The sequence below is a fragment of the Rhododendron vialii genome, chromosome 13a, assembly GCF_030253575.1.
Source record: "Rhododendron vialii isolate Sample 1 chromosome 13a, ASM3025357v1".
In the NCBI taxonomy this organism is placed as follows: Eukaryota; Viridiplantae; Streptophyta; class Magnoliopsida; order Ericales; family Ericaceae; genus Rhododendron; species Rhododendron vialii.
This window is the reverse complement of record NC_080569.1, coordinates 1266744-1290907: the sequence shown is the minus strand read 5'-3', so window position 1 is coordinate 1290907 and position 24164 is coordinate 1266744. Positions and strand designations below refer to the sequence as shown.

The 24164-nt window shown below is 39.3% G+C and overlaps 3 protein-coding genes and 1 non-coding gene across 6 annotated transcripts; 2 read left to right on the top strand and 2 right to left on the bottom strand.

The window, feature by feature from the left end:
• Nucleotides 1–1074: 1074 nt before the first annotated feature.
• Nucleotides 1075–3330, top strand: LOC131315092 (stress-related protein-like). 2 transcript variants are annotated; one of them, XM_058344157.1, is made up of 4 exons: nt 1144–1366; nt 1863–2087; nt 2635–2802; nt 2836–3330. In XM_058344157.1, exons 1-4 carry the CDS (start codon nt 1331–1333, stop codon nt 3097–3099), a joined length of 693 nt encoding a protein of 230 aa, XP_058200140.1. In that variant the 5' UTR covers nt 1144–1330; the 3' UTR covers nt 3100–3330. The 2 variants fall into 2 exon arrangements, with proteins under 2 accessions (XP_058200139.1, XP_058200140.1); XM_058344156.1 differs by having other exon boundaries at nt 1075–1366; nt 2635–3330.
• A 1493-nt stretch (nt 3331–4823) lies between these two features.
• Nucleotides 4824–9488, bottom strand: LOC131315085 (translocase of chloroplast 159, chloroplastic). The gene has a single exon (XM_058344144.1). It carries the CDS (start codon nt 9250–9252, stop codon nt 5086–5088), a length of 4167 nt encoding a protein of 1388 aa, XP_058200127.1. The 5' UTR covers nt 9253–9488; the 3' UTR covers nt 4824–5085.
• An 8515-nt stretch (nt 9489–18003) lies between these two features.
• LOC131315090 (thiamine pyrophosphokinase 1) lies at nt 18004–23186 on the top strand. 2 transcript variants are annotated; one of them, XM_058344154.1, is made up of 6 exons: nt 18004–18244; nt 18364–18460; nt 19630–19702; nt 21869–21970; nt 22228–22477; nt 22577–23186. In XM_058344154.1, exons 1-6 carry the CDS (start codon nt 18109–18111, stop codon nt 22699–22701), a joined length of 783 nt encoding a protein of 260 aa, XP_058200137.1. In that variant the 5' UTR covers nt 18004–18108; the 3' UTR covers nt 22702–23186. The 2 variants fall into 2 exon arrangements, with proteins under 2 accessions (XP_058200137.1, XP_058200138.1); XM_058344155.1 differs by having other exon boundaries at nt 18007–18244; nt 18359–18460.
• An 815-nt stretch (nt 23187–24001) lies between these two features.
• Nucleotides 24002–24075, bottom strand: TRNAV-AAC (transfer RNA valine (anticodon AAC)). The gene has a single exon. It is a non-coding gene; the product is annotated as a tRNA-Val (tRNA).
• Nucleotides 24076–24164: the final 89 nt, after the last annotated feature.

Genomic DNA, 24164 nt, shown 5'->3' with positions numbered 1-24164 from the left:
TGGAAATAGGTGCGTGAATACTTGAGAGTACATAACACATTTGCTTTGCATATTGATTGATTATATACATCAGTGGGTGTTATAGGGAAGTCAATGAATTTACAATTAAAGGGAGCTGGACTTCTCTCAATACTCTAAAACTTAAACCTCTCTCGGTTGCCTTTGGGGTGCCTAATGTCCCCATGCATGATAGGCCAATACAGACCATTCATACTTGGCCGAAATTTATTTGACCGAAATGCAATCTGAATCGTGCTGTCTTCATGCGTGATATGCCAATTCGAACCGTCCATACTCAGCCAAAATCTATTCAATTGAGATGCAATTTAAATCATCCATTACTAAGCATGGACGTTTTAAATTGACCCAACACCCAAGCAGTCCCTAAAGGGACTAGGGCACGCACCCCAAATTCCTCTGGGTGAGCCGAGGGTGCAAACTAGATGAGTTAAGAACCGACCACCTCTAGTAATCTGGTACTAATGTAAACGGTGGGTGTACCCATAGTTAAATTTTAAGTGGAGTATATATTTTATTGAGAAGACGAAAAAATCCCTCCAGGAATCATGAGCTACTCCACTTTTTTTGAAAAGAGGAATCGTGAGAGAGAGAAAACCTTGACCACTGTGCCCGACCCAATCCAAATCCAAATCCAATACTGTACTGTACAATAATGCCATTGGGAGAAATTTTTCAGTGCATCCGTGGTGCCGAGCATGTATTTCGGTTGTCCAAACGTATTTTTGATAGTTCAGATCTGTTTGGACTTGAAGGAGTGTTTAGTAATTTTATACTTAAAAAATACTCAAATAGATTTAAACAGTCTAAAACACATTTGGACAGCCGAGATGGTAGTCGGCACTACGTAGCCGGTGAATACCCGGCACTGAAAAACTTCTCATTGGGATTGGAGATGAGGTTGGTTTCCTCATAGAAATCCGTGCCATCCCAACGCCCGATGCACCGCCTAACCGCCCATGATCCACGTGGCAACCGCCCACACTAACCATACCATACCATACATACATACCACCTCTCTTTTTATGTTCTCGCACCTCGAGTTAAATCTAACCGTCGTCGAGTTTAGCTTAGCTTAGCCCACAAGGCGCTCACCAACGCCCATTCCTCGCTCGACACTTGGCATAATTTTGTTTTGGTTTGCTATGCCCTAGATCTCGAACATCGTTCAGAAAAACTCTTTTATAACCGGGAGCAGGCGCAACGCTTCCAGAAGTTTCATTAGAAGCGTTTCGTGCCTACCAATTCTGCTTCAACGCCATAAGATAAACCCCCCCCCCGGCTCTCTCTCTCGCTCTCTCTCACTTCGAAAATGGCGGATTCAGATACCCAACCTCCAACTGAGACGGTAAGCAAATCTTTTCTGGGCCTGTGTTTGTTTGCAGAATTGCAGGGTTCTTTTGAAAATCCATTAATTACGTAACGGTCGATGTTATCCGCAAATACTTTCTGATACCGATCAATATATGGTCGTATCCTAATGCTGTTATGTTTCATGATTCTGCTACTGTTATATAATATATTGGCCGATACCGTCATCCTTTCTGATACTGTTAGATATGGGCCGATACTGTTATGTTTCTTGATACTGTGATTTAAAATCCGATTGTTTGGTTCCCGAGAAATTGCTTGAAAACAAGAGAAATCAGAATCTAAACTTTAACTGGATTCGTCGAGACATTATTTCGGACTTTGATTGTTTCACGGAGTAGAATCGATTGCTCGTTCGGTTGTACTATGTTTTATTATTAGTGAATTAAATTACTAGTGGTTGACTTTGTATTGGTTTGGAAAAAATTGAGGTTTTGATAAGGATATTCTGTTTACGGTGTTATTGAGTGAAGGTCCAAGATGAGGAGAACAGGCTTAAGTATCTGGATTTCGTTCAAGCCGCGGCGATTTACATGATCGTTTGTTTTTCAACCCTTTACGAATTCGCTAAAGAGAACTCCGGTCCACTGAAACCGGGTGTTCAGACCGTTGAAGGTACCGTGAAAACAGTTATTGGTCCGGTTTTCGAGAAGTTCCACGATGTTCCTTTTGAGCTTCTCAAGTTCGTCGATCACAAGGTAAGAGTTTCATACAGCGTGGTTTGTTTTAACTTAGCAAGTTACTATCAGATTCTGATTTGCATCGTTGGGCAGAAAAAACAAATAAAATTACTTGCGTCTTAATAGTGAAAGTTATTGCGCAAGTTTGTAGCAGAAATAAAAATTTGAATCGTTGGTTGGATCGGTTTATTGCATAGAAATTTAATTTTCAACATGTTTTGAACTTCGAATGGTAAAATTTTCTGAAAGAAGCAACGTTGTGCATATATTGTCAAAGGTTAAATTTTGTAGTTTTTCTGCATATATATGCATTTATGGGGACTACTTATGCTCTCAAAGAAAAGACTAGGTTTGTAGGTTTTCGGCTTATATGCATTCATGGGTATTGAAATTTGACAAGTTTTTGTACTATCAAAGATAATTATTCGTGATCAATTTGGTTAAAGTGTTTGACATCGTTTTGTTTGATAAATGAATGATTAAACCTGTAAATTTTTGAAGCACTAGAAAGTGGGAGGGATTTGACCAAGTATAATGTGCGTTTATTTGCTCACTTAATTAACAGGTGGACGAGTCGATGAACGAGTTGGAACGTCACTTGCCGAATCTTGTGAAGCAGGCATCGTGCCAAGCCCTGTCGGCGGCTCAGAAAGCTCCGGAAGTGGCTCGAGCTGTGGCTTCAGAGGTGCAGCGATCCGGCGTGGTGGATACGGCGTCGAACATGGCTAAAACAGTCTACGTCAAGTACGAGCCTACTGCCAAAGAGCTCTACACCAAGTACGAGCCAGTGGCAGAGCAGTACGCGGTCTCGGCTTGGCGAGGCCTTAACCAGCTTCCGTTGTTTCCTCAGGTGGCCGGCATAGTGGTTCCCACGGCCGCATACTGGACGGAGAAGTACAACGAGACAGTGCGCTGCACGGCGGACAGAGGATACGTGGTGGCAACTTATCTGCCGGTTGTTCCGATAGAGAAGATAGCTAAGGTTTTTGAAGGAGCAGAGCATGGGGAAGCTGTGGGCGTGGCAGAATGATGGTGGTAAAAGGTTACGAATTTGTTGCTTTTATGGTGAAATGAACTGGTGTCGGTAATGGTTTGGAATGTTTTTCCTTTGGGTAGGTTATGTCCACTGTCAACAGTTGATATCAGGTTTGCTATGTAAAATTTCATGGTTGTGGTTGGCACTAATAGTTTTGGTTGTTTTTTGTTTGTTTGAACTTTTAGTTTGGGGAGGAAATGAGATGAAGATATCTGTTCTTTTTAAGTTGGCCTGAAAATTCTAATTAGCTGTATAATTTACTACTTGAATTGTTTTCGAGTTATTTCAAATCGAGTCAAGCTTGAAGAGTTTGATCTTTATTTGCAGAATTTATCGCGTCCAGAGATTGTCAATGAATTAAGTTTTGCAAAGGATTTTAAGTTGAGTTCTGCAACGATTTTACAAAAATTGAATTCTAGTAATTTGGTTTGTTTTACATCAAAGTGTGGTGTTTCAACGAACATGAAGAAGAAGTAGAAGAAAGCAAAAATATGCAGTGTAGCATCTATTCTGGCTTCATCTTGGCCAGCCCTGTGGGATGGTTTCAAAACAAAAATTACACAAACATCACGATGAAAGTCTGAAAGAAAGAAACCTGCACCGGGCCGGCCAAGTTCAAGTCTGAAAGAAAGAAACCTGCATTGGGCCCGCCGGGCCGGCCAAGTTCCATACTAATGTAGGAGTAGTATTTTTGTAGTCTGGGGCTCGCGAGGCATCTTTTCTTGTATTTGAATGCAGAGAGGTTTCTTATTAACGATGTTTCCAGTGTTCTTGTTTCTTTGAGACGAGATTCAGATCAATCCAGACACTTGATACATACCCAGTCCCGAGTACATGTGACATGGCAAAAAGGAGAAGTATGTGTGCATACAAGATTTATCTACACAGATCTGAACACCGATTTGTTCCAAATCTAATGATGTGGACCCTTAATTATTTCATGGGACTAATGTGTATCAGATGGCTCCGCAAATTTGTTTGTGGCCGTATCTAAACACGTGGGTGTAGATTTGCTCTGGTAAAAAACCATTGCAGCAGAAATGACAACCGTATTCTTGGCAACGTTCTGTTTCCACAGAAAAGAGGATTCACTATGCTGATCTGAATCAATAGCATACAAGGTTGCTGGAGACGAGTCATCATGTGAAAGTACACAAATCCTTGTATCCTTTCTGATCTTCAAATCCAACCTTTTTGGTCTTGAAACACATTGAATACAGTTCACAGTACTGAAAATTTCCACCCATTTCTAGTTGTTACCCATAAAACTCAACACAACATTAAACCTGTTCTCAGTCGTACTGATGAACAAGAAAGGCTGTGCATCTCTAAATCAAGCACAACTGTAAAGAAGCTCGTGGCACGATGTCTACAAGGTTTTACATGTGCTCTCCATCTTTTAACCTATCATTTCAAGTGACTTACAACACTCAACAACCAGGGTAAAGACATAGCAGGAAAGGCAAAAATGGTCAGCAATCCAGTTCTCTAGATTGAGGGGATATGTAGGTTTAACAGAGGCAAAAACCCACACTCAAGTTGTTTTCCAACTAGCACACATGGATTCTGGACCCCGTAAATATACCACGCAAAGCTGCATTAAAACTCAATTCTGTTGGAAATTATATCACGCAAAGTTGTGTTAACACCCAATTCTGTACCTATAAAAGAGAATCAATATCCATATATTTCCAACCAAAAACATGTTAGAAAAGATGTTTTCAGAACTGATGAAACTCAAATGATGTTCCAAATTCATTCAATAATGAACAGATAATATAACAATGAATATGATGTTCCCTCTGAGTTTCATATCATATTCAATACAATTTACTACGCCAAAATACTTGGAACCAAGTTCTAAATCAAAAAAACAAAGCATGACTCGAGAAAGTGATGAAGACTAAACTGTGCTTTGAGCAATTAAGTCAACAATCCCACTTCAAGATAAAGCAAAAACTGCAAGAAACGAAACTGGATCTAATAGATCGAGTAACTCTCACCACCACCACCACCAGCAGGCCAGATTTTCTTGTAAATAGCAGAGGCTACCGGAATAACAGCAGCAAGAGCAATACCAAGATGCTCAGAACTGCTTGTTCTCACAGTGATCTGTCCACTCATCTTATTGTTGATTCCAGCGCGAAGAGCCACCTTTGAACCACGCCCAATGGAGAACTGAGCAACAGTGTTGAACCCCAAAGCCCAATCCCCTTTCCACTTAATCAGAGAAAGCCCATAAGTGGACTGAACTTGACCAACTGGGTAATCCAGCTCGCAACGCTGCAATTCAAAATTTGCCCCATAAGCCGCATCGCTTTGGCATCGAACAGTCCCACAGCTACCCACCAAAGCCCATTGCTTTCCCAATGCAATCTGATCCTCGACCTTCAATCCGGTGGCAACGTTCTCTCCTAAGAAGGTGATAGCTACCCCAGCAGCCGTCTTGTTCTTCCTTTTCCTCACAATGTTCTTGAATTTGGTTTCGCCTCTGACAATGTAAGCAAGCTGTTTTCCAATATTCTGAATGTCGAATCCTGCCATAGTCGATCCGCTTTCCCCATGCTTTGCGGATATAGAGGAATCCAAGTGGATGCTGAAATCCTTCTTGTCCTTTGTGATTTGGACAGAGACTGCTGCTGGAAACCGGTTAGCAATGGCTAGACTCTGTTCCAAATTGACACCATCGTACCCACAATCATGGTCCCAGCCATGGGTGTCCAAAACTGGCCTTGCCAAAAATTGTGAGGTGGGCTCCAGAAACCTGTACCTATAAGCTGGACTGTCACTGTCAAAGGAAGGGGGAAGGACCATGTCAGGTAATGGAGTGGACACAGGCGCTGGGCTTCCGTTTTCCTGATCACCATCTTCTCCTCCCATGAAACCATACTCATTCTCAGCATCCTTCCCTTTCTTCTTCATCTCTTTCATTCTTTTCAACTCCTCTCTCCACTGCTTCTTATTGAGGAGCTTCACTCGGTAAGCGTACTCTTCAAAATACTCCTCCTTATCTTCCTTGCTAAGCTTAGCGAGTTGAGCTTTACTGAGAGGCTTGAATGCTGGGAGCTCATCGTAATCAACTTCTCCCTCTTCCTCCTGTTCAAAATCTGACAAATCTCCCATGTCAACATCTGAATCACCGTTCTCAATACCTTGATCAGTGGAGAGCTTTGGGTGGGCCCTAGTCTGTAACATAGAAGACAACAAGTATGGAAGAGGGGGTGAACGAGAACGGAACCCAAAAAGCTTCCGGTGGTCAAATGGGTCTTGAGGTTTGGACAGAGAACTTGCTTCTGCTAAAATCTTCATAGAGTATCCCAATAGCAGTAACTGTGGTCTCCAAGTTTGGCCATTGGGGAGCACCTTTTGGCCTTCTCTGTTTTTTCGACACGAGGGATGGTTCTCAACAAGAGAAACCGGATTCATCAAACTCGGACTCATCATTCTCAAATCACCAACAGCTTGTCCAATGGACTGCTGAACAACATGGGACCTTTGGGTTACAAAAACGTCGTAACTCAAAGGGGAACCAGATGGCCCATCTGGAGGTGCAGAAGCCGCATGAGTAAGAGTGACTATAGCACTACGCCAGATGGATTGGCCAAGACAACCGGTGATCGTCTTAAGTAATGGCATATCATTAAGATCTCTAGTCTGCGAATCCAGCCGGTCCACATAGAGGACGATATCAGGTGGGCTTTTCTTCGTAACCTTAGTTACAGAGGACAAGACTCTTCGGTTGAAACCCTGCTCCATGACACCAGACTTGAGACCCGGAGTATCAAACACCTTAATCTTAACTCCGTCGACAACTCCACTAATTTCCTTCACAGTCGTAGTGGCACGTTCAAAAGCATCAATAAAAGATTTCTCTTCGCCAAAAATAGAATTTATGGTCGCACTCTTTCCAACTCCAGATTTTCCAAGAACAAGGATGTTAACTGAAAAGTCCAAATCTTCTTTTCCTTCTTCTTCAAGCTGCGTAGCAGTCCTCTTGGCAGCATCAAGGCTAAAAGCTTGACTAGTTTGTCTTCCACCACCAAGAGCTAATCTGTACAGAACTTGTGCTGCCACGGATTCATCAGGAGAAACACCTAATCTCTGAACAAGCCTCAAGAATTTCACCCTTATTTGCTGCAACTTCTCCAATTTCTTCCTCTCCTCCTCAGTCAAGTTGTTCTCAGAGTTTCCCCCAGTCATGAGACCAGAAGAAGAGAAAAAGCTGGATGGATTGGGCCTGGTAGCGGGCCTGAAAGCCCGGGCTGAGGACCCCAAACCGGCTGGACGCTCTATTGAGAAAAGCCTAGATCCATCTTGTGATGTTATTGTGAAATTGCCACCACCATCTGAACCACCGCCGGTCGCTGCTTTTAATAGAGCTGCCAATGCTGAAGAATCAAACAACTCCTTCCCACCTCCTTCTTCATCAGTGTCCACTTCTTCGTCAGAATCTGTAACAATCTGACCATCAATCATCCTCTGTGACTGATCCCCACCACCCGATCCTTGTTCCAACTCCTCCATAAACTGTCGTGCAGCTTCTGAGCTTCCAAAGATCATACCGTCAGTCTCCTCATCTGAACCTGAGTACCCAATATCTCCTTCTTCATCAGTTTTGCTTTTCACCTCATCCTCTGCTAATCCATCATTCACATGATTATCATGGGCACCATTACTTTCTGCATCCCTTGTAGACACACGTTCAGCTCCATCAGCAGCATTTGTAACTATAGATTCGTTCAGTTTAGCCTCGGCCCCACTTCCTGTCACACCTGAAGGCTCTGATTGTTCCACTTCAGATTTGTGTTTGGTTGAAGTTGCCGAAATCGTATCAAAATTAAAATCATCAGACCCATCAACCAATCCCACTCCTGGCTCAAACATTTTGACATGTATGGCTTCCCCCAAAGAGTTTCCTCCATTTTTAACTTCCACACCATCAGCCTCAACCAGCTTTGAGTTTGCTGGTTCAAAAGTCACATCATTAATTAGGCTTAGAACTGGTAACGCTTCAACCGCACCAGAATCCTCAGCATTCAAAGCCTTCTCCTCTTTCAACTTGGTCTCCTCCATCACAATCTCCTCAGGCACCAAGCTGCCCTGAACTTCAGAACTCACAGTCTCATCCGATTTTGAAATTTCAGCAACATTATCTCCCTTACTACCGGTTGAAACCTCAAGGATGTTAGCTTGGGGGACACCCAAACCACCTTCTTCCACAGCCTGATTCAAAATCGAATTTTCACCCAAAATTGGTTCAACCATAACTTCAGGCTTCCTCGAAAAGCCCATAGCTGCAATTGCCTCCATCAAAAACTGATTCAAATTCGAGTTTTCACCCGAAATTGGTTCAACCACAACTTCAGGCTCTCGCGAAAAGCCCTCAGCTTCAATTGCTTCCTCCACTAATGGATTCAAATTCGAGTTCTCACCCGAAACCATGTCAACGACAACTTCAGGCTTCTCCGAGAGGCCCTCAGGTACAATTGCTTCCTCCACTAACTGATTCAAATTTGAGTTTCCACCCGAAATTGGTTCAACCACAACTTCCGTCTTCCCTGAAAATCCCTCAGCAGCAATTGCTTCCTCCGCTAACTGATTCAAATTTGAGTTTTCTCCCGAACTTGGTTCAGCCATAACTTCAGGCTTCCCCGAAAAGCCCTCGGATGCAGTTTCTGCAGCCTGAACGACATCAGTAACACCATCACCAACTCCGTTAGACTCCTCCCCCGTCACAATACCATCTCCTTCAACATATTCACCACCAAAACCCCTAACTTTAGAACCTTTTTCGACATCATCATCCGGTGTGACCACCGCCATGGGCATTTCTGTTTTAAAATTCAACCTTTCAGAGCCACCCAATGAACCCTCACCCAAATTCTCCCCTTGAGCGTCCTTTCCTAGGGTTTCTTCATCCGCGACGGGCCTCTCCGACGCGGTTTCAAACTCCTCCTCACCGCTCACATAACCCCCATCCTCAGAACCACTAACAGAACTACTGCTACTGCTTCTTCTATTAATAATACTATTGTCCAAATCATTGGTTTTGACAAAAGCATCGATTTCAGAATCATAAGGAGGTGAGATTTTGATACCTGATGGGGAGTTGGAGGGTTGGAACGCCGCGGCTTGGTTGGTGTCCATTGGATTGAGCCCTTGAATTGTTTGTAGAGTTGGGTTTGATTTGGGGGTGAATGGGTTTTGTTTTGGATAGGGTTCCGTGATAAGGGTTTGGAGATAAGGGTTCGGACTGTGGAGAGAAGAGGAGCGGAGGAGTGAGAGATGATAAGGTGGAGAGAGGGAGAGAGAGAGAGAGAGAGAGAGAGAACCGTATATGCACGGGTGTGAGTTTTTACTTTGGATTTTCCGCTGTTTGTGTGAGACGAGTAATGGAGTAATGAGTAGGGGGAATTGGGTTTAAGTGGGAAGTGGGGTAAAAAATTCCCAAGTGGTGGACAAGTTTTTATGAAATTTCCCCCTTTACCAACTGTAATCGGAGACGACTATTTGTAATTCCGTATTTTCTCTCTTCGCCCATTATATTTCGGTAAATAATTGTTGAAAATCATACATAATATTTCGGTAAATAGCTATTGAAAACAAGATTATATTTCGGCAACTAAATATCGAAAATATGTTCAACCTTCCGTAAACAACTGCCGAACATACATTTTAGGTAAATAGCTATTGAAAAAAATATTATATTTCGGTAATTGTATGCTGAAAATATATCTCAATTTCGATAACTAACTGTCGAGTATAATTAAAAATTTTTAACGAATTAAGAAAGAAAATACGGGGCTGCGAATAGCCGGCCCCTTGTCTTCTCCCGACCCACTTTTATACGCTAAACAGAAAAAAGAGCAATTACGATTGACCCAAATAAAGTATTCCAAAGTCAAATTTTTTATCTTGATTTTCCAGTGGAAAAAAATGGAAAGGTAAAAGGCCAAACGTATTCTTTTTTTTCCCTCCCACCGGCGAAAAGACTACAAAATGGAAAGATACGAAAGTTTTCAAAATTCTGATGTTCAAAATAAAGTACATTTTAATTTAGGTCTTTACTAGTGTATGCCCGCGCTTGAAAGCACGGCTCGATATTAGTTTTGAACAAATTATCCAGTTTTGTCCCTTTAACTTCTTGAAGGCCTTGGGCTCCATTTGCGAGATTTCAACTACGCAAAAAAGAATAACTCAAGTATATCCACAGGTTAACTTGAATCAGCACATAAACAAACTAACAACTATATATACAAAATCAGTAACAATTAAAGTTTGCTAGACCATTTTGTTAAAATTACACACCAAAAACATCCCAAAAACTAATCTACGAATTAAATTAATGTCGAGCGATCGAGTCTCTCCAATTTTTGCTTTGGTTCATTTTTTTGCTTTTATATCCAGTGAAGGAGTCCGCACTTCATTTTCCTTCCTTCCTTCCTTTCGGAGAGAGTCGTTTGTGGGCTAACCCAATTCATTTTAGTGGAACCTCGTTTGAATTTGAAATAAAAGAGAGAAATCATCTGAAATTGGAAAGATCATCTCAAATTGGAAAATCAAAACTGATGTTCTTCAATCCATCATTCATTCCATCTGAGAGAATCAATCTTCACCCTTGGAAAAAAGCAACACTCAATTTTGTCCAAAAAGAGTGACATAATAAACTCCCCACAACCAAAACTCATTAGGGGACAATCTGGGCCCTAGGATTGAACGAAGGATTATAACACAATTCAATCACAACCCTTCAACCTGTCACGAAGGACAGTTGTGAGAGAGACATTTTACAAAACCGTTGTGTAATGTAATATAGATTAGAGATTAGTCAAGATGCATGCTGATTTGTCTTGGTACATAAACAATGCAAATTTGGATGGAAAAAATTAGCCAGAAAGCTTATATTATCATATTTCGAATACTGCAAATTTGATCTGTATTACGGATGTGAGTGAGCCGAGCCGAGCTTTGTTGAGCTCGAGCTCGGTTCAATTCGTTTTAATGAGCCAAAAATTTGAGCTTGAGCTCAGTTCGAGTCTTAACGAGCCGAGCTTAGTTATTTACTGAACGAGCTTTTTTAATCAAGTCAAGCTTCCCTTAATGAGTTAAGCTTTTGTCGAACGAGCTAGCCAAGCTCCATGCGACTCGTTTACGGAACAAGCCGAAATCTCAAACCGAGCTTGTGAGCTACTCGGTTCATTTGCAATTGGGTTTCCCTTGGGCTCCCGGGCTTGTCCCATGACTGGAATTAAAGAAAATGTTTTTGTTTGGTTGTCGATCTCCGAGACTCTGAATCACTAGATAGCGTTTTCAGGATTTGGCTGCATGCATGCTTTCAGATAACTTTGTTTGAATGTAGAGTACGTATTCAGGGGATCGATTTGGCGAAGACGTGTTTCTGTTTTCTCCCTCTCGTTCCTCATCTCTAAACACATGGCCAATACTTGTATCCCACTAATTCCTACTTATCCTCCTCGAATCTCGATCTCGATCTCTTTTTTATAATGAATGATTAACTTACCCATACCTCGACTTTACTAGTTTTTGGTCTAGTTTGATTTTTAGCAAAAAAAAAAAAAACGGTTTGTTTGGTTCGCCTCCTTTCAATCCGGAATAAACTCGACTGGGTTTTTATAGATTTGTATATGTACTTTTAATTAGACATATTTTTTATTAGTTGGTTGTAGCATTCAGATTGCTTTGCGTTGATTCTTGCTTGATACTGGAGGCAGAAATTTGAGAAATAGTTAGTTGTTGATTAAAGAGAGAATTATAAATATGGATTTTGTATACTAGTTAATTGCAGAAATTATGATTGCCTTGTACGTAAGTGAAGCTTTGGCAGAAATTATCACTATCAGTACTGGACAGGTTTGTGTTGGATCAAGAAGAGATTATATAAGGGATTTCTTAGAGCATACGCAACTATGCTCTAGTAACAAATCGGGAAATCGAAATAAACCGATCAAATCAAACCGAACCATTAATATTTGGTTTTGTTTTGTTTGTAAAATGTTCAAACCGAAATGTTTAATTTATTTTTAACAAAATGTCTAAACTGAACCAAACCGAACCATTTACACCATGACTTTTTTATGTGGTGTAATACCCGGCATTTTTCTTTATTTAGAAAAATAAAATTGTATTTTGAATCCCAGTGGAGTATTTTTTTAGGCGATGTTTGATCGTTGGGACTGCAGTCAAGATATACGTATTTGACTTTTCAAAAGTTTAAAAATAGAACCATCATTGATCGATGTTCGTTGATTCGGTGAGAAAAGTCATGGCACTTTGATTGGAGAATATTTATTTATAAATTTACTAAAGACGTACTCCTCTCTTGAGTTCCCGGGATTCCAGTTTTTTTAGCTGTTTTTTTTTTCCCCAAAAGTTGAGAAGTGCAGTACTAAGGCCATCCACAGTGGTATAATCAAAAAAGGATAATTAAAAGTTAACACATCAGCTTTTGATTATTCACTTAAGAGGTTTCTAAGCTTAACAATATTAAGTTTCACTATGGTCACTTCTAGTCCATAACCAAAATATGGGGTCCACTACGATTTCACTTTCTATCCCCCTCTATTTTCCGTCATTCACTTCCCTCTATTTACGTTTTTTATGGGTTAAAATATATTGATTCTCTCTCTTAATTTTGGAAAAAAAAATTGGTGACTTCCTTCCATTCTATTTTGATTTTTTTTTTCTTTGGTGGGGTGTGGGGGGAATAGAAACAAGAAAGAAGAGTGAAACACCTTAATCCGGCGACAATGAGTTGAATTGTAGATGATCGAGAGATATGAGTTTCACTTTTGAAGGAAAAGAAAAGAAATAGTTTGTGGGTGAAGTGAAGAAGATATAGAGTAGGCGAAGAAACTTGGCTACATAAAAATTTTATTCTTCAATTTTATTTTTTTTACCAAAAAAAAAAAAAGTAGGCGAAGAAGAGAAAGAGAAAATACCAATTGAAACGCATGTGAATACAAATTTTGGATATGTGGTGTAGGGTTCATAAATTTTGATTATTGAAAAAAGTTGTTAGTTTTGGTTATCCAAAGCCCAAAATTTGATTATTTCTAAGGATGCTGCTAAGTTTGATTATACCATTGTGAGCGATCTTTTGCACCAACATTGTTAACTTTAAAAATAATTGGCATTTGATTATACCACTGTGGATGGCCTAAAGCCCCGTTCCAGAACACCTTCTTAAAAAATAAGTACTTATTTCACATTTTCAATCTAAAAAATAACGTAAATGAAAAATAATTTTTCAATTTTTTTTGCACTGTATTAAAGATCTCAATGAGATCTATCAAACAAGATCCATAGTGATAGAAAAATTATTTGCGTAAGCACATGATTTTTGAGTTTGAAATTGCTTTTTTAAAAAATAAGTACTTATTTATCGTTCCGGAACAAAACCTAATATTCATCAAAAGATCCCTACAAAGAAAGGTTGGTAATCTACGTATCAGATACTCCAACCCAAAAAGCGTATAGCGCCCTACAAAATAATAAAAAAATCCCAAAGGGAGACAAAACCCTCCGAAGAAGGACAAATCCTCCAAAGAGAGGACATTATTAAAACAAATAACAAAATAAAAGAAGCATCACCGTGACATTCATTCTGCTCGGTTCGTTTACAGTCCTATTCGCAACCTCTTTGATGGACTCGTAACCACCACCTCTACTTCACAAAATAGGAACACATCGTTGGAAGGTAGTCGTTTAGTAGACAAATCTAAGAAGATGGAGACTGAGAATGGTGGTAGACAACATCTTACCCGCAATAACTGAAACTGAAGCCCCGGAACGTCGCCGGAAAATTATCTGGCTGAAAAGTTCCCAATGGAAACCTAAACTTTTGTTGCAGGATTGGAAGAGAAGACGGTTAGACAGTAGACGGAAGAGATCCGAGGGAAAGGATCCCTCACCTCTCCCCTTCTCCCCTCCCGCAGCCTGAGAAGGGGGAGGGGCGGCGGGAGGGGAAGGGCTATTGGCGCTAGAGTTCGGAGATTTTTAGAGGGAGAGAGAAAAGTTATTTTGTCTTGCTTTGGTTGGGTGATAAAATGACATTTCAGAAGGACGACCCCTCCAGTCAAGGTACGAATATTTGACTTTTTAAAAAGCAAAATATTGGTAACATTTGACAAATTAATGTTCATTTTGTGAGGAGAAATCAACTGTTATTTGCAATAGATAGACAGGTGACTAGAGATTGGTTGAGATTTTCTTAGAAAATCCTTGATTTGGGTAATAGTACTATGAAAATCTTTTAAGTGAAAATGCTTACGATTACTCGACTTGATATATATCTGAGGTGTGTAAGTAGATAAAAAATATATTTGAAAATAAGAAAAATAGGCGTTGAAATAAATAATATTTTGACATACAAAAAAAAAATGATTATCATAATTATTGAATATATGTTTCTCGTGGCGGAAAAACCTGAGATATTATGATCTAGATTCGGAAGAGGAAGATCACCAGCTGGAGGAAACTCCCCTTCTGTATGTTAACCTAGGATACTACTATACTAGAATCATACCCCCTCTGTCCAAATTTTTAGTTTTTTTTGGAGTCCATGCCACTTTTTATTTGATTCTATATTGTAATCTATGAGATTTTAAGTGATTTCGAAACATTAATGCTACACAAACAACAAAAGTGGACAGATTTGTTGTGGGGCCCACTGCGGGTTCCACAAAATAATCTGAACCGTTTATCAAAAGTAGAACTTTTTTTCAAGAGCTTCTGTGAAAAATTGGCTCAATTTGATACTTATAGGTGCTCGATTTAATCATTTAACTTTTCATTCGAATTTCAAGATAATGAAAAGTTAGATGATTGAATTGAGCATCATAGGTATCATCAGATTAAGCTGATTTTTCGCAAGGGCTCTTAAAAAAATATTTAACATTTAATGAACTGCTCGGATTATTTGTGTGGGATTCGGAGTGGGCCCCACACATGGATCTATGTGCGATCTGTGCGAGAATTACCTGTGTGAACAGACTTAGTGATTTCAAAAAACTTATGTTTAATGGTACTGATCGAGAGTTATCCAACATGATCCATATTACATATAAAAAAGTGTTAACAATTGAAAAATATAATCAATTTGCTATCCGATTAGAATGGAACAGGAGACTAAAAAAGAGAAATGATTTTGTCACTTCCATTTTGTTAACGACACTCCCCTGCAAGTGTATTTTTGCACAAAAAAATATACTTGCAGGGGAGTAGCGTTAAAAAAATGTGTGACAAAATTAACGGTCCTAAAAAATAAGGACGAAGAAAGTATAATATAAACATGTTTCTAATGTCAACTTAATGTTAGTTTCTTAATTAAATGAAATGATACTTACAGGAAGTTGCACACGTTATGTGTGTGCAAGCAAAAGTTTTGACAAACTATGCAAAAAATATGTAGTAAATGGAACAATGATTACTATGATAAGATGTGGTGGATGAACGTGGAATCCCCTTAGCATTCTGTTCGTTTTGGGAATTTGAACTTTGGAATTTTTCTTTACGTATGATTTTTAATAAATTTTCTTTCAATTATTACTTTTATTTTTTTCTCCACTAATTATTCAAAATCCAAATCTTAAAACGAACACGGCTCCGGATTGTATTGTGCCTCGATGTGGCCTTTTGAAATGTAATAATCATAACCGAAATAGGGCATTTTATAAAGTTCGTCTTATCGTTCACCTTTTTAGGCCTTGTTTTCGAAAGGAAAACAAGTACTTATTTTTTAAGAAGGCAATTTCAAATTCAAAAATTATTTGCTTACACAAATAATTTTTCTATCAATATGGATCTTCATTACAGTGCAAAAAATTGAAAAATTGTTTTTTATTTACACTATTTTTGAGTTTGAAAATGTGAAATAAATACTTACTCTATTTTTTAAGAAGGTGTTCTGGAACGGGGTCTCAATCATACAGAGCACTTAATCATTGGGAAAATGACGGCCTAGCACGGATTTTGATAATTAATATCTGTCAAGGACATACTGAGAACATTTGTTAATACTGAAAATATCATTGACGGGTATTAATTATCAAAACACGTCATTGGCGTCATACCCTTAATCATTCCTTTTTTTTTTTTTTTTTTCATTCGACGCACCCTACAAAATGGAGAAATTCTTCGTTGCAAATCCGATACCACGTGGTACCCAATGCACACATCAGAACAGTCAAAAAATGCAACCGACGGTCTGGATTAAAAGTACCAAATGGATTTATTAAAAACGGTCTTGCTATCATTAACCTACTGGGCTGACGATAAACACACTAGAAGACAAGAAAAACACGTATTTTATGTATTTTTTATACCCTTTAATACACATTCACACACTCATTATTAGTAGTTCGGACTAATTTTAGAATTTTCCTTCCACAAAATTGCTCCTTTCATGAAATGGGAAAAAATAATTTGGAATACATGGAGAACTTAAGATAAAATGTCTAATATACCCCCACTATTAAAACCCTAAAATCAGTTCTCCGGTTTTCCCTTGCTTTACCGTACTCGTCTTTTTCCCTTTCAAGGCCCCAAGAGAGGTTTACATAATACAGACAGATCTCTCTCTCTCTCTCTCTCTCTCTGTTTTTGGATTTCTGTAGTAGCATAACATGAAAGAGGCCGAGATGGAAACCAAAGATGAAACACTGGAGGCTCTGAAGAAGGAAACTGTAGATTTGGTATGGAATTTCCAAAACTGCTCTTTCTCTCTCTTTATTTTCTCAAATGTTGGGCTTTGTTTCGATTGATTCAAATGTTTTTTTTTATTTTATTTAAAATTTCAGTTTTGAGATCTGTACTACTAGGCTGTAAAGAGATGTAGTAATCCCACCCCCGAAGCCCTCCCACCGACTCCGCCGCAACCATATTTCTCCAGGTCGGAACCGGGGTGTCGGATCTCGATCTCCGATCTGTACTTACCAAGATGGCCCGCTTGAACTTGTAATTCTGGAGCAGGAACGACGTTGTCAAAGACATCAGCGAGCACCTCCTCTTCCGGATCGAGGAGCTGTGATCTACCAAGGGGCGTCGAGGAAGGCGTTGGCATCAGCGGAGTCGAACCAGATCGGCGTCAATGGAGTTCAGCGTCTTCATCTGAGGGAATGGGTAGTATTGATTTTTTGGTTGGATCTGTAGGATTGGGTTTTGATTTGTAGGAGTGCCTAATTTTCGATTTGTTGAAAATTCCTCCATCGTCGCCGTTGTAGTGTTGCTGTGCATGGATTTGTATTGATTTGCAGTATCAATTTCCCTCGGAGAAAGGATGATTTGGGGGTTGTTGGCCGCCGTCGTGTTTTTTGGGATGAATCTAGTGGGTGTGGATATGAAAGTGAAACGATTTTGAGGGGCATTTTTGTCTTCAAAACCATGTATTTGGAATTATTATTCTTCTTCCCATGACTTAAAAATTTCAAAAAAGTAGTCGATGACTTGAGACTTAGGTCCCGTTTCAGAATGATAAATAAATACTTATTTTTTAAAATTTAAAAATTATGTACTTATGTAGATAATTTTTCGATCATTATAAATCTTGTTTGATAAATTTTATCGAAATTTTTAATACGGTGTAAAAAAATTTAAAAAATTAATTTTTATTTATATTAATTTTAAATTTAAAAATATAAAATAAATTACTTATTTTTTAACAATGGAACAGAGCCTTGTTTGGCCCAACATCCACTAAAATATAATTCCCTAACCCCGTGTGTAATATAGGAGTACATTTGAAGCTCCTGCAGGACTCCAAATCCAAGATGGATTCGTAATGGGCTGCACAATACCTGTCGATTCGACCGCAGAGAATCCAAGCCTTCTCTCTCCCCAAAGACTAGCAGTAAAAGAAGGACAAAGGCCACTTCCACTTGTTCCTGTTGCAAACTTGCAAGTTGCAAAAGATCTGTACTCTCTTTCTCTCTCTCCCTCTGTCTGTTGCTGAAATTGCTGTTTCATCGGGAGGAGCAAGTTGTAACGATGGGATTGAAAATAACTCATTCTTCCACCTTCCTGTTACCTTCAATCCCAGCCGACAACGGGCCCTCTCCAACGTACGCTTTCGTCGTGCTCAACCAACCCCTCCCTCGATTCACCCCTCTTCTTTGGAAGCACGGTACGATCCCCTCTCTCTCTCTCTCTCTCTCCATCTCCTAGAGTTACCCTGCCGCTTGAATTTTGCGATTTGTTAAAAAGGATGATTTATGACATTCTGTTGTATTTTGTGTAGAGCAGCACAGCTTCGTATTTGCGCGGATGGTGGAGCGAATCGCGTCTATGATGAACTCCCCCCACTCCTGCCTCACGAGGACGTCCCTGATCTTCGAAACAGGTTCTGTATTACATCCTTCTCCTAAAATCCTTTGCTTCATGGTTGGATTATTGGATTTCCTTTTGTGAATTTTGGATTGTCAACCTCAAGGGTTTGGCCACGTGAGCATGAGAAAGAAAATAAGTGACATTCCAAACCTTGGGGCCACTGTAGGGTGTGCTCGGTTCAGGGTCCCGGAATTAGTCAGAATTAGTCTGTGCGTGCAAGCTGGACCAGACATCTTGTTAATAAAAAAAAAAGGATTCTTTGTTTGTTGATTGTTAATGGTTTCGGTGTGTGATTCGTCTTAATTTCTTTCCATTTATTGTCAATTTTCTGTCGTGCTTAATCATCTTTTGCCATAAAGTGGTGAGTGGGAAGATCTAGAGAATGTCAAAACTTATTCTGATATTCTCGTTCATCCGCTTAGAAACAGAATTACAAAGTTTATGTAGAAATAGCCACACCAACTCAACCACTAACCACGCACCTGGTCAACTCCTAACTATGGTAAACTTTCAAAATTCAAATAGCAACCTAACTACCAGAGGAAGTGTTACATTTTTATAGAAGAAAGTTAGTATGAAAAAAAATCTATTTTTTGATGTCCTTTTAGCATTGGTTCCACACAACAGAAGTAGTGGAGTATAACTAAGAGTCAGTTGTTTTCATTAGTTGAATTGAGTGGAGGTTGAAGTTCGTTTGGGTCCCTTATCATCAAAAGGCATAGTCAAATTTTTACTTTTCGATGGGCAATGCATTGGATTAGGCTTGTCTGCAGTACTACCTTTAGGACTGGACAGTCTGGCTTGGCCTGCTCCAGACCCACGTCAAGGATCCAACCAACAACTTGTGGAGTCTGTCAAGACGGTCATTCATGTAAAAGATCAGGTTAATCTAAACAAAGGTGGTCACATGGTGGATTCACTTGTCTTTCCGGTCCTTTTTTAAGACAAATGTGTTTAGAATCAAGTGGCTAGACTCTCTAGTGTCTAGAAAGAAGTGCAGTACTCCGTCTTCCCTTGGATGTAGTTGCCATTCCCAGTGGCTGCATCCAGTTCATGGAGCTGATACGTAAATTTGGGTGTTCTGCTTCTTTTTCTTTCTTACTTAATGTGTATGTTTTATTATTTATGAACTTCAGCTTTAAGGGATCATTTTGCAATTCTAAGTCATGGATTTTGTTTCAGGTACAAGCCCGATATAATAAAGGGCGACATGGATTCTGTTAGACAAGAAGTAAAGGATTTCTATGCAAAGATGGTGAGCTAGCATATTATTTTGCACAACCAATTGGGAAGACTATTGTGGAAGTTTTACTTGCATTATTCTGGGACTTTTTGTTCCCTTTTGCCAGTTCAGTCGACTCAGTCCTAATACTTCGGCTTTTTACTACTGCAATCTCTAAGGATAATAAACTCACCTCGAGCCAGGAGTGACTTGTAGATAGAAATAAACTTGACCTGGTTTTGGCCTTCCCAAAATGTGAAATACAAGGTGTAGAACTTTCTGAGACGACTTTCAAGAACCTTTTGAAAGCATGATGATGGCACGAAAACGATATGGGGGCAGATGATAAACTACTTGAACGTCTTGCATTGCGTCAGTACTTGAACGTCTTGCTTGCTTGTGTGTGTTGAATCTTTTCTGGTTCAGTCATAACGGCTTGTTTTGCCCATGACAGATAGGAATGTAAAAATAGTATATTTATTTATCCGATCCTAATTTGGAATTTTTTTAATTTTTAGTTTGGTTTGGTTTAGCTGTAGCTGGGTTTTTAAATTAACCTCCAGGTTTTAATTTATTTTTGTTGGAAGGGTACTAACTAACCTCAAGATTTTCTGAATAAGGAATGAAAGCTTTTTTATTTATTTAACTGTACTGAACAGCACTTAAGAGTTCAAAAATGCAAATGTGATAAACTGTTGCAGCTAAAATCAATTTGAAAATGCAACCAAAAAGCTTTTACCTCTCAAATTCTGCACACACCATCTTAATTCTGTAGACCACTGATCAGGACTTCTTTGTACTTGAAATCTAGCCAGGATACTTCCCCAAATTCAGCTGGAATAAGGGCATTCAAAGAAGAGATGTTCATATGTCTCATCTACCAAGTAACATAAAACACAAGGGGGATGCAACCCCCACACCGCACTCCCTCAATCTGTCGTTGGTTGCCAATCTTTAAGGCAGCAAAGCTACAATTAAATCCCCACTTAGGAACACTTTTGCTAAAACACGCAATGCAAAACCTGGGAACCTTTTCCTCTAGAGTTCTGAAAGCATTCCATGCCGAGGGCACTTTGAAGACCCTGTTAGTTGCAGGAATCCGAAGCACTGAGTCCTTTTGGTCTATTTTGGGAAGGAAATTTGTAGGGGTCTTATCAATAATAAGAAGAATGGCTCCATTCCGTAATCTGCCACCTCCATGATCAATTGAGGAGGCTTTAGAAAGTAAAGAGCTGCCTACGTCCCCAACAATTCTTTCACCGTAGCTTTAAACAGAGGTCCAACACTGTATGCCAGTTATCCGACCATAAACAGGTCGCATTGCCCTTCCCAACTACACATTTGATGAGAGGTTGAGCCAACTCTCCACGCTTAAATATCTTTCTAAGAGTCCAAGAAGAGTTGTGGGTAAGCTTTATGTGCCATAGGTATTTTTCCTTTATCGCAAAATTGTTCACCGATTGAACGCAAAGAGTATCCTCTTTCTTTCTAATTGCCCGTAGGTATCTAAGCGTAGATGCTTTATTCCACACCTTGAGGACTTTAAAACCTAAACCACCTTCTGATTTTGGGGAACAAACAAATTCCGAACTTACCTTTGCAACGGTTTGTTTCAAAGCTGCCCCTGACCAGAGAGAAGATCGAAGTATACTTTTGGTCTCCTTCAGGAATTTCAGTGCAAGATGAAAAGAGAACACCAATAGACTTGCATACTCCCTTAAACTGACTTGGTCAATTGAGTTTTACCACCAAAAGATAACAGCTCATTGGACCAACCCTCAACCCTGCTTAATTTTTTTTCTTTGAGCTGCAAACTGTCACTATAAACCAATCTGGTGGAGATGAGAGGCACTCCTAGGTATTTCACAGGTAAAGAGCCAATAGGGATGGGAAGAACCTCAGATAATACCGCTTGTAACTCGGCATTCACACCAGAAAGGAACAAGGCACTCTTTTGCAAATTTGGCTTGAGCCTAGAAAAGTAGTAAAATTCATCGGAAGCCTCTTTAACTATTGTAAGGGACTCTTTGTTAGCACTACATATATCACAAATAAGTCATCAGTATTCATAACTGCACATTTAGGATGACAACTGAAGTTCCCTTTCTCAATTGTGGTCATTGTTGTCTAATATGTTGTGTTGTTTGCGTTGCTCTATGAACTTCAAATCTCAGGATGTGTGTCCTTTATTGACCACAGGGGACCAAGATAGTAGATGAATCTGATGATCAAGACACCGCAGATCTCCATAAATGCGTTGCATATATTCATGACTGCACACCGAATGTCGAGAAGTCTAATGTAAATTAACATGATCTTTTGGAGCTATTTTGCCTCGTTTGTTTAAACTCAAACCTTATTCTTATCTTGCATCCTTTCACTTCCCTTGCCTTTAATGCCTGCTAAAAGCTAAGTTAATGGTGTAAGTTTGGCTATGAGATGCTGGAAAATGAAGAATTAAAGATTGATTGAAATGGCTATTTAGCGCTTCACTAATATGATTTGTGGCATGCTTCGATTGCCGCTTCAATTGGTTTGAATTTTTCTCTCAATTGCAGTTATGCATTCTTGTTGCTGGAGCACTAGGTGGACGGTTTGACCATGAGATTGGAAACATCAACGTGCTATGCCGTTTCTCAACCATGCGAATAGTTCTTTTATCTGACGATTGTCTCATACAACTTCTTCCAAAGACTCACTGTCATGAGATTCATATCCAGTCCTCTGTCGAGGGCCCACATTGTGGACTTATCCCTATTGGAATGCCTTCTGGAAGCACTACAACCACCGGTCTCCAATGGGATCTGAGTAAGTATCACATTATATATTTGCACTTTTGGCTTATGTTGCTTTTCTGCGTGCTGTCTGAGTCTGATTAAATTTCAATACAAATTCTTCCTGTTGCAGATGATACAGAAATGAGATTTGGTGGTTTGATAAGTACATCGAACATTGTGAAAGAAGAGAAAATAACGGTGCAGTCGGATTCAGATCTTCTTTGGACAATATCCATTAAAAGCCTAGCTATTTAGTTCAAGATGAACTACTAATATCACAAATTCTCCTCTCCCAACATATATTGTTGTGCCCTTATTAGAATAATGGAGGGGAACCTGTATAATTAGTTTTTGGGAATTGATATTCGCACTCCCTTTTTTGTTATCCACACTCCATTTTTTGTTTTTTATTGTTGATTCATTTGTTATCCACACTCCTTTTTTGTCTTTTAGCAAAGAAATACACACTTTTAACACTAAAAAAACAAAAAAGAGAGTGTGGATAACAAAAAATGGAGTGTGAATATCAATTCCCTTAGTTTTTATGTTAGTTTCTTTTACTTTATTTTTATTTTTATTTTTATTTGTCGTCTTGGTAGTAGTTGCTGCTTCTTTCGAGCGATTTATACACTTAATTCTATCAAGGGTTCTCAGCCAGTGGAATCGCGTTCTTGTATGGGTGCCGTTGTATTATGCATACCTCCTTAATAGTAATTGTGAAAGTTTGTTTTTTTTAGGCAGCTCTATATGCGGTTCCTTGCTTCCGTAAATTTTCAGTTGAAAATTAGGGAGTAAATAGAAAAACTAGATATTCGGCTGTTGCAGCCATTTTGTTACTAGAAACGATTGATGAGCAATGCTATTTTATTCTACGAAAACAGGTAATGCCGTGTTTGAACACAACCAGCTCGTAGCTGAGGATTTTTTTCTTTTTACAGTCTTTGTCTGGTGGTTTCATAGTTTGGGAGGTTTGTTCTGGTGGGAGATTTCGTTTACCAATTTTACATAGACTTGCGGTGTGATGTTTGTTTATCAATTTTACAAAGAGTAATGCTAAGCGCACAACTTTAAAATACAATTCTTTGTATCGAACGGTACTTGTGTTTGGAGTTGTGTTTAGAAATTGTGCGTAAACTTTCTAAAACTAGGCACCTATTTCGATAGATCTTCACACCACCTCCAATTTGGCACCATAAATTCTGAAGATGCTATGGCTTGAGATTTTCTTGATTTCTCTCCAATGAAAGGTTCTGAACCGGCTAGAGTACCGAATTTTCTACTTGTATGGGCGTTTCAAATTTGTCGCTATTAATATTATTTTCCCACATAAAGGACCAAATTTATTCTTTGTGGAGTGTGTTCTACTAATTAAAATAACTAGTATTATTTTTTGAATTAAAGGTAATATATAATGAGAGAATGATTTGTCTCGTAAAATAGAAAATAAGTACTTACAAAATAAGAACTTTGATAAAACCTTAATACGAAAAAAAAATACTCCTAAATGAAAAGGCGGATCAAAAAAAAAGAAAGAAAAGAAAAGGCGGAAAAAGAATGGCTTCGCCCGGGCTCGAACCGGAGACCTTCAGTGTGTTAGACTGACGTGATAACCAACTACACCACGAAACCTTGATGCCCTAGACAGCCCTAAAATATATACATAACAACAGATAGTTCAGATGACCCGCCTAACCACGTCCGCGGCAGTTTTGGCGGCA

Bases quoted from the DNA above. Each gene is read 5' to 3' on its own strand.
- LOC131315092 (XM_058344156.1), top strand. From the start codon at position 1,331: ATGGCGGATTCAGATACCCAACCTCCAACTGAGACG. The intron at 1,367-1,862 runs GTAAGCAAATCT...TATTGAGTGAAG, and splicing joins CCCAACCTCCAACTGAGACG to GTCCAAGATGAGGAGAACAG. The intron at 2,088-2,634 runs GTAAGAGTTTCA...CTTAATTAACAG, and splicing joins TCAAGTTCGTCGATCACAAG to GTGGACGAGTCGATGAACGA.
- LOC131315085 (XM_058344144.1), bottom strand. From the start codon at position 9,252: ATGGACACCAACCAAGCCGCGGCGTTCCAACCCTCCAACTCCCCATCA.
- LOC131315090 (XM_058344154.1), top strand. From the start codon at position 18,109: ATGGGATTGAAAATAACTCATTCTTCCACCTTCCTGTTACCTTCAATC. The intron at 19,703-21,868 runs GTGAGCTAGCAT...TATTGACCACAG, and splicing joins AGGATTTCTATGCAAAGATG to GGGACCAAGATAGTAGATGA. The intron at 22,478-22,576 runs GTAAGTATCACA...TTCCTGTTGCAG, and splicing joins CGGTCTCCAATGGGATCTGA to ATGATACAGAAATGAGATTT.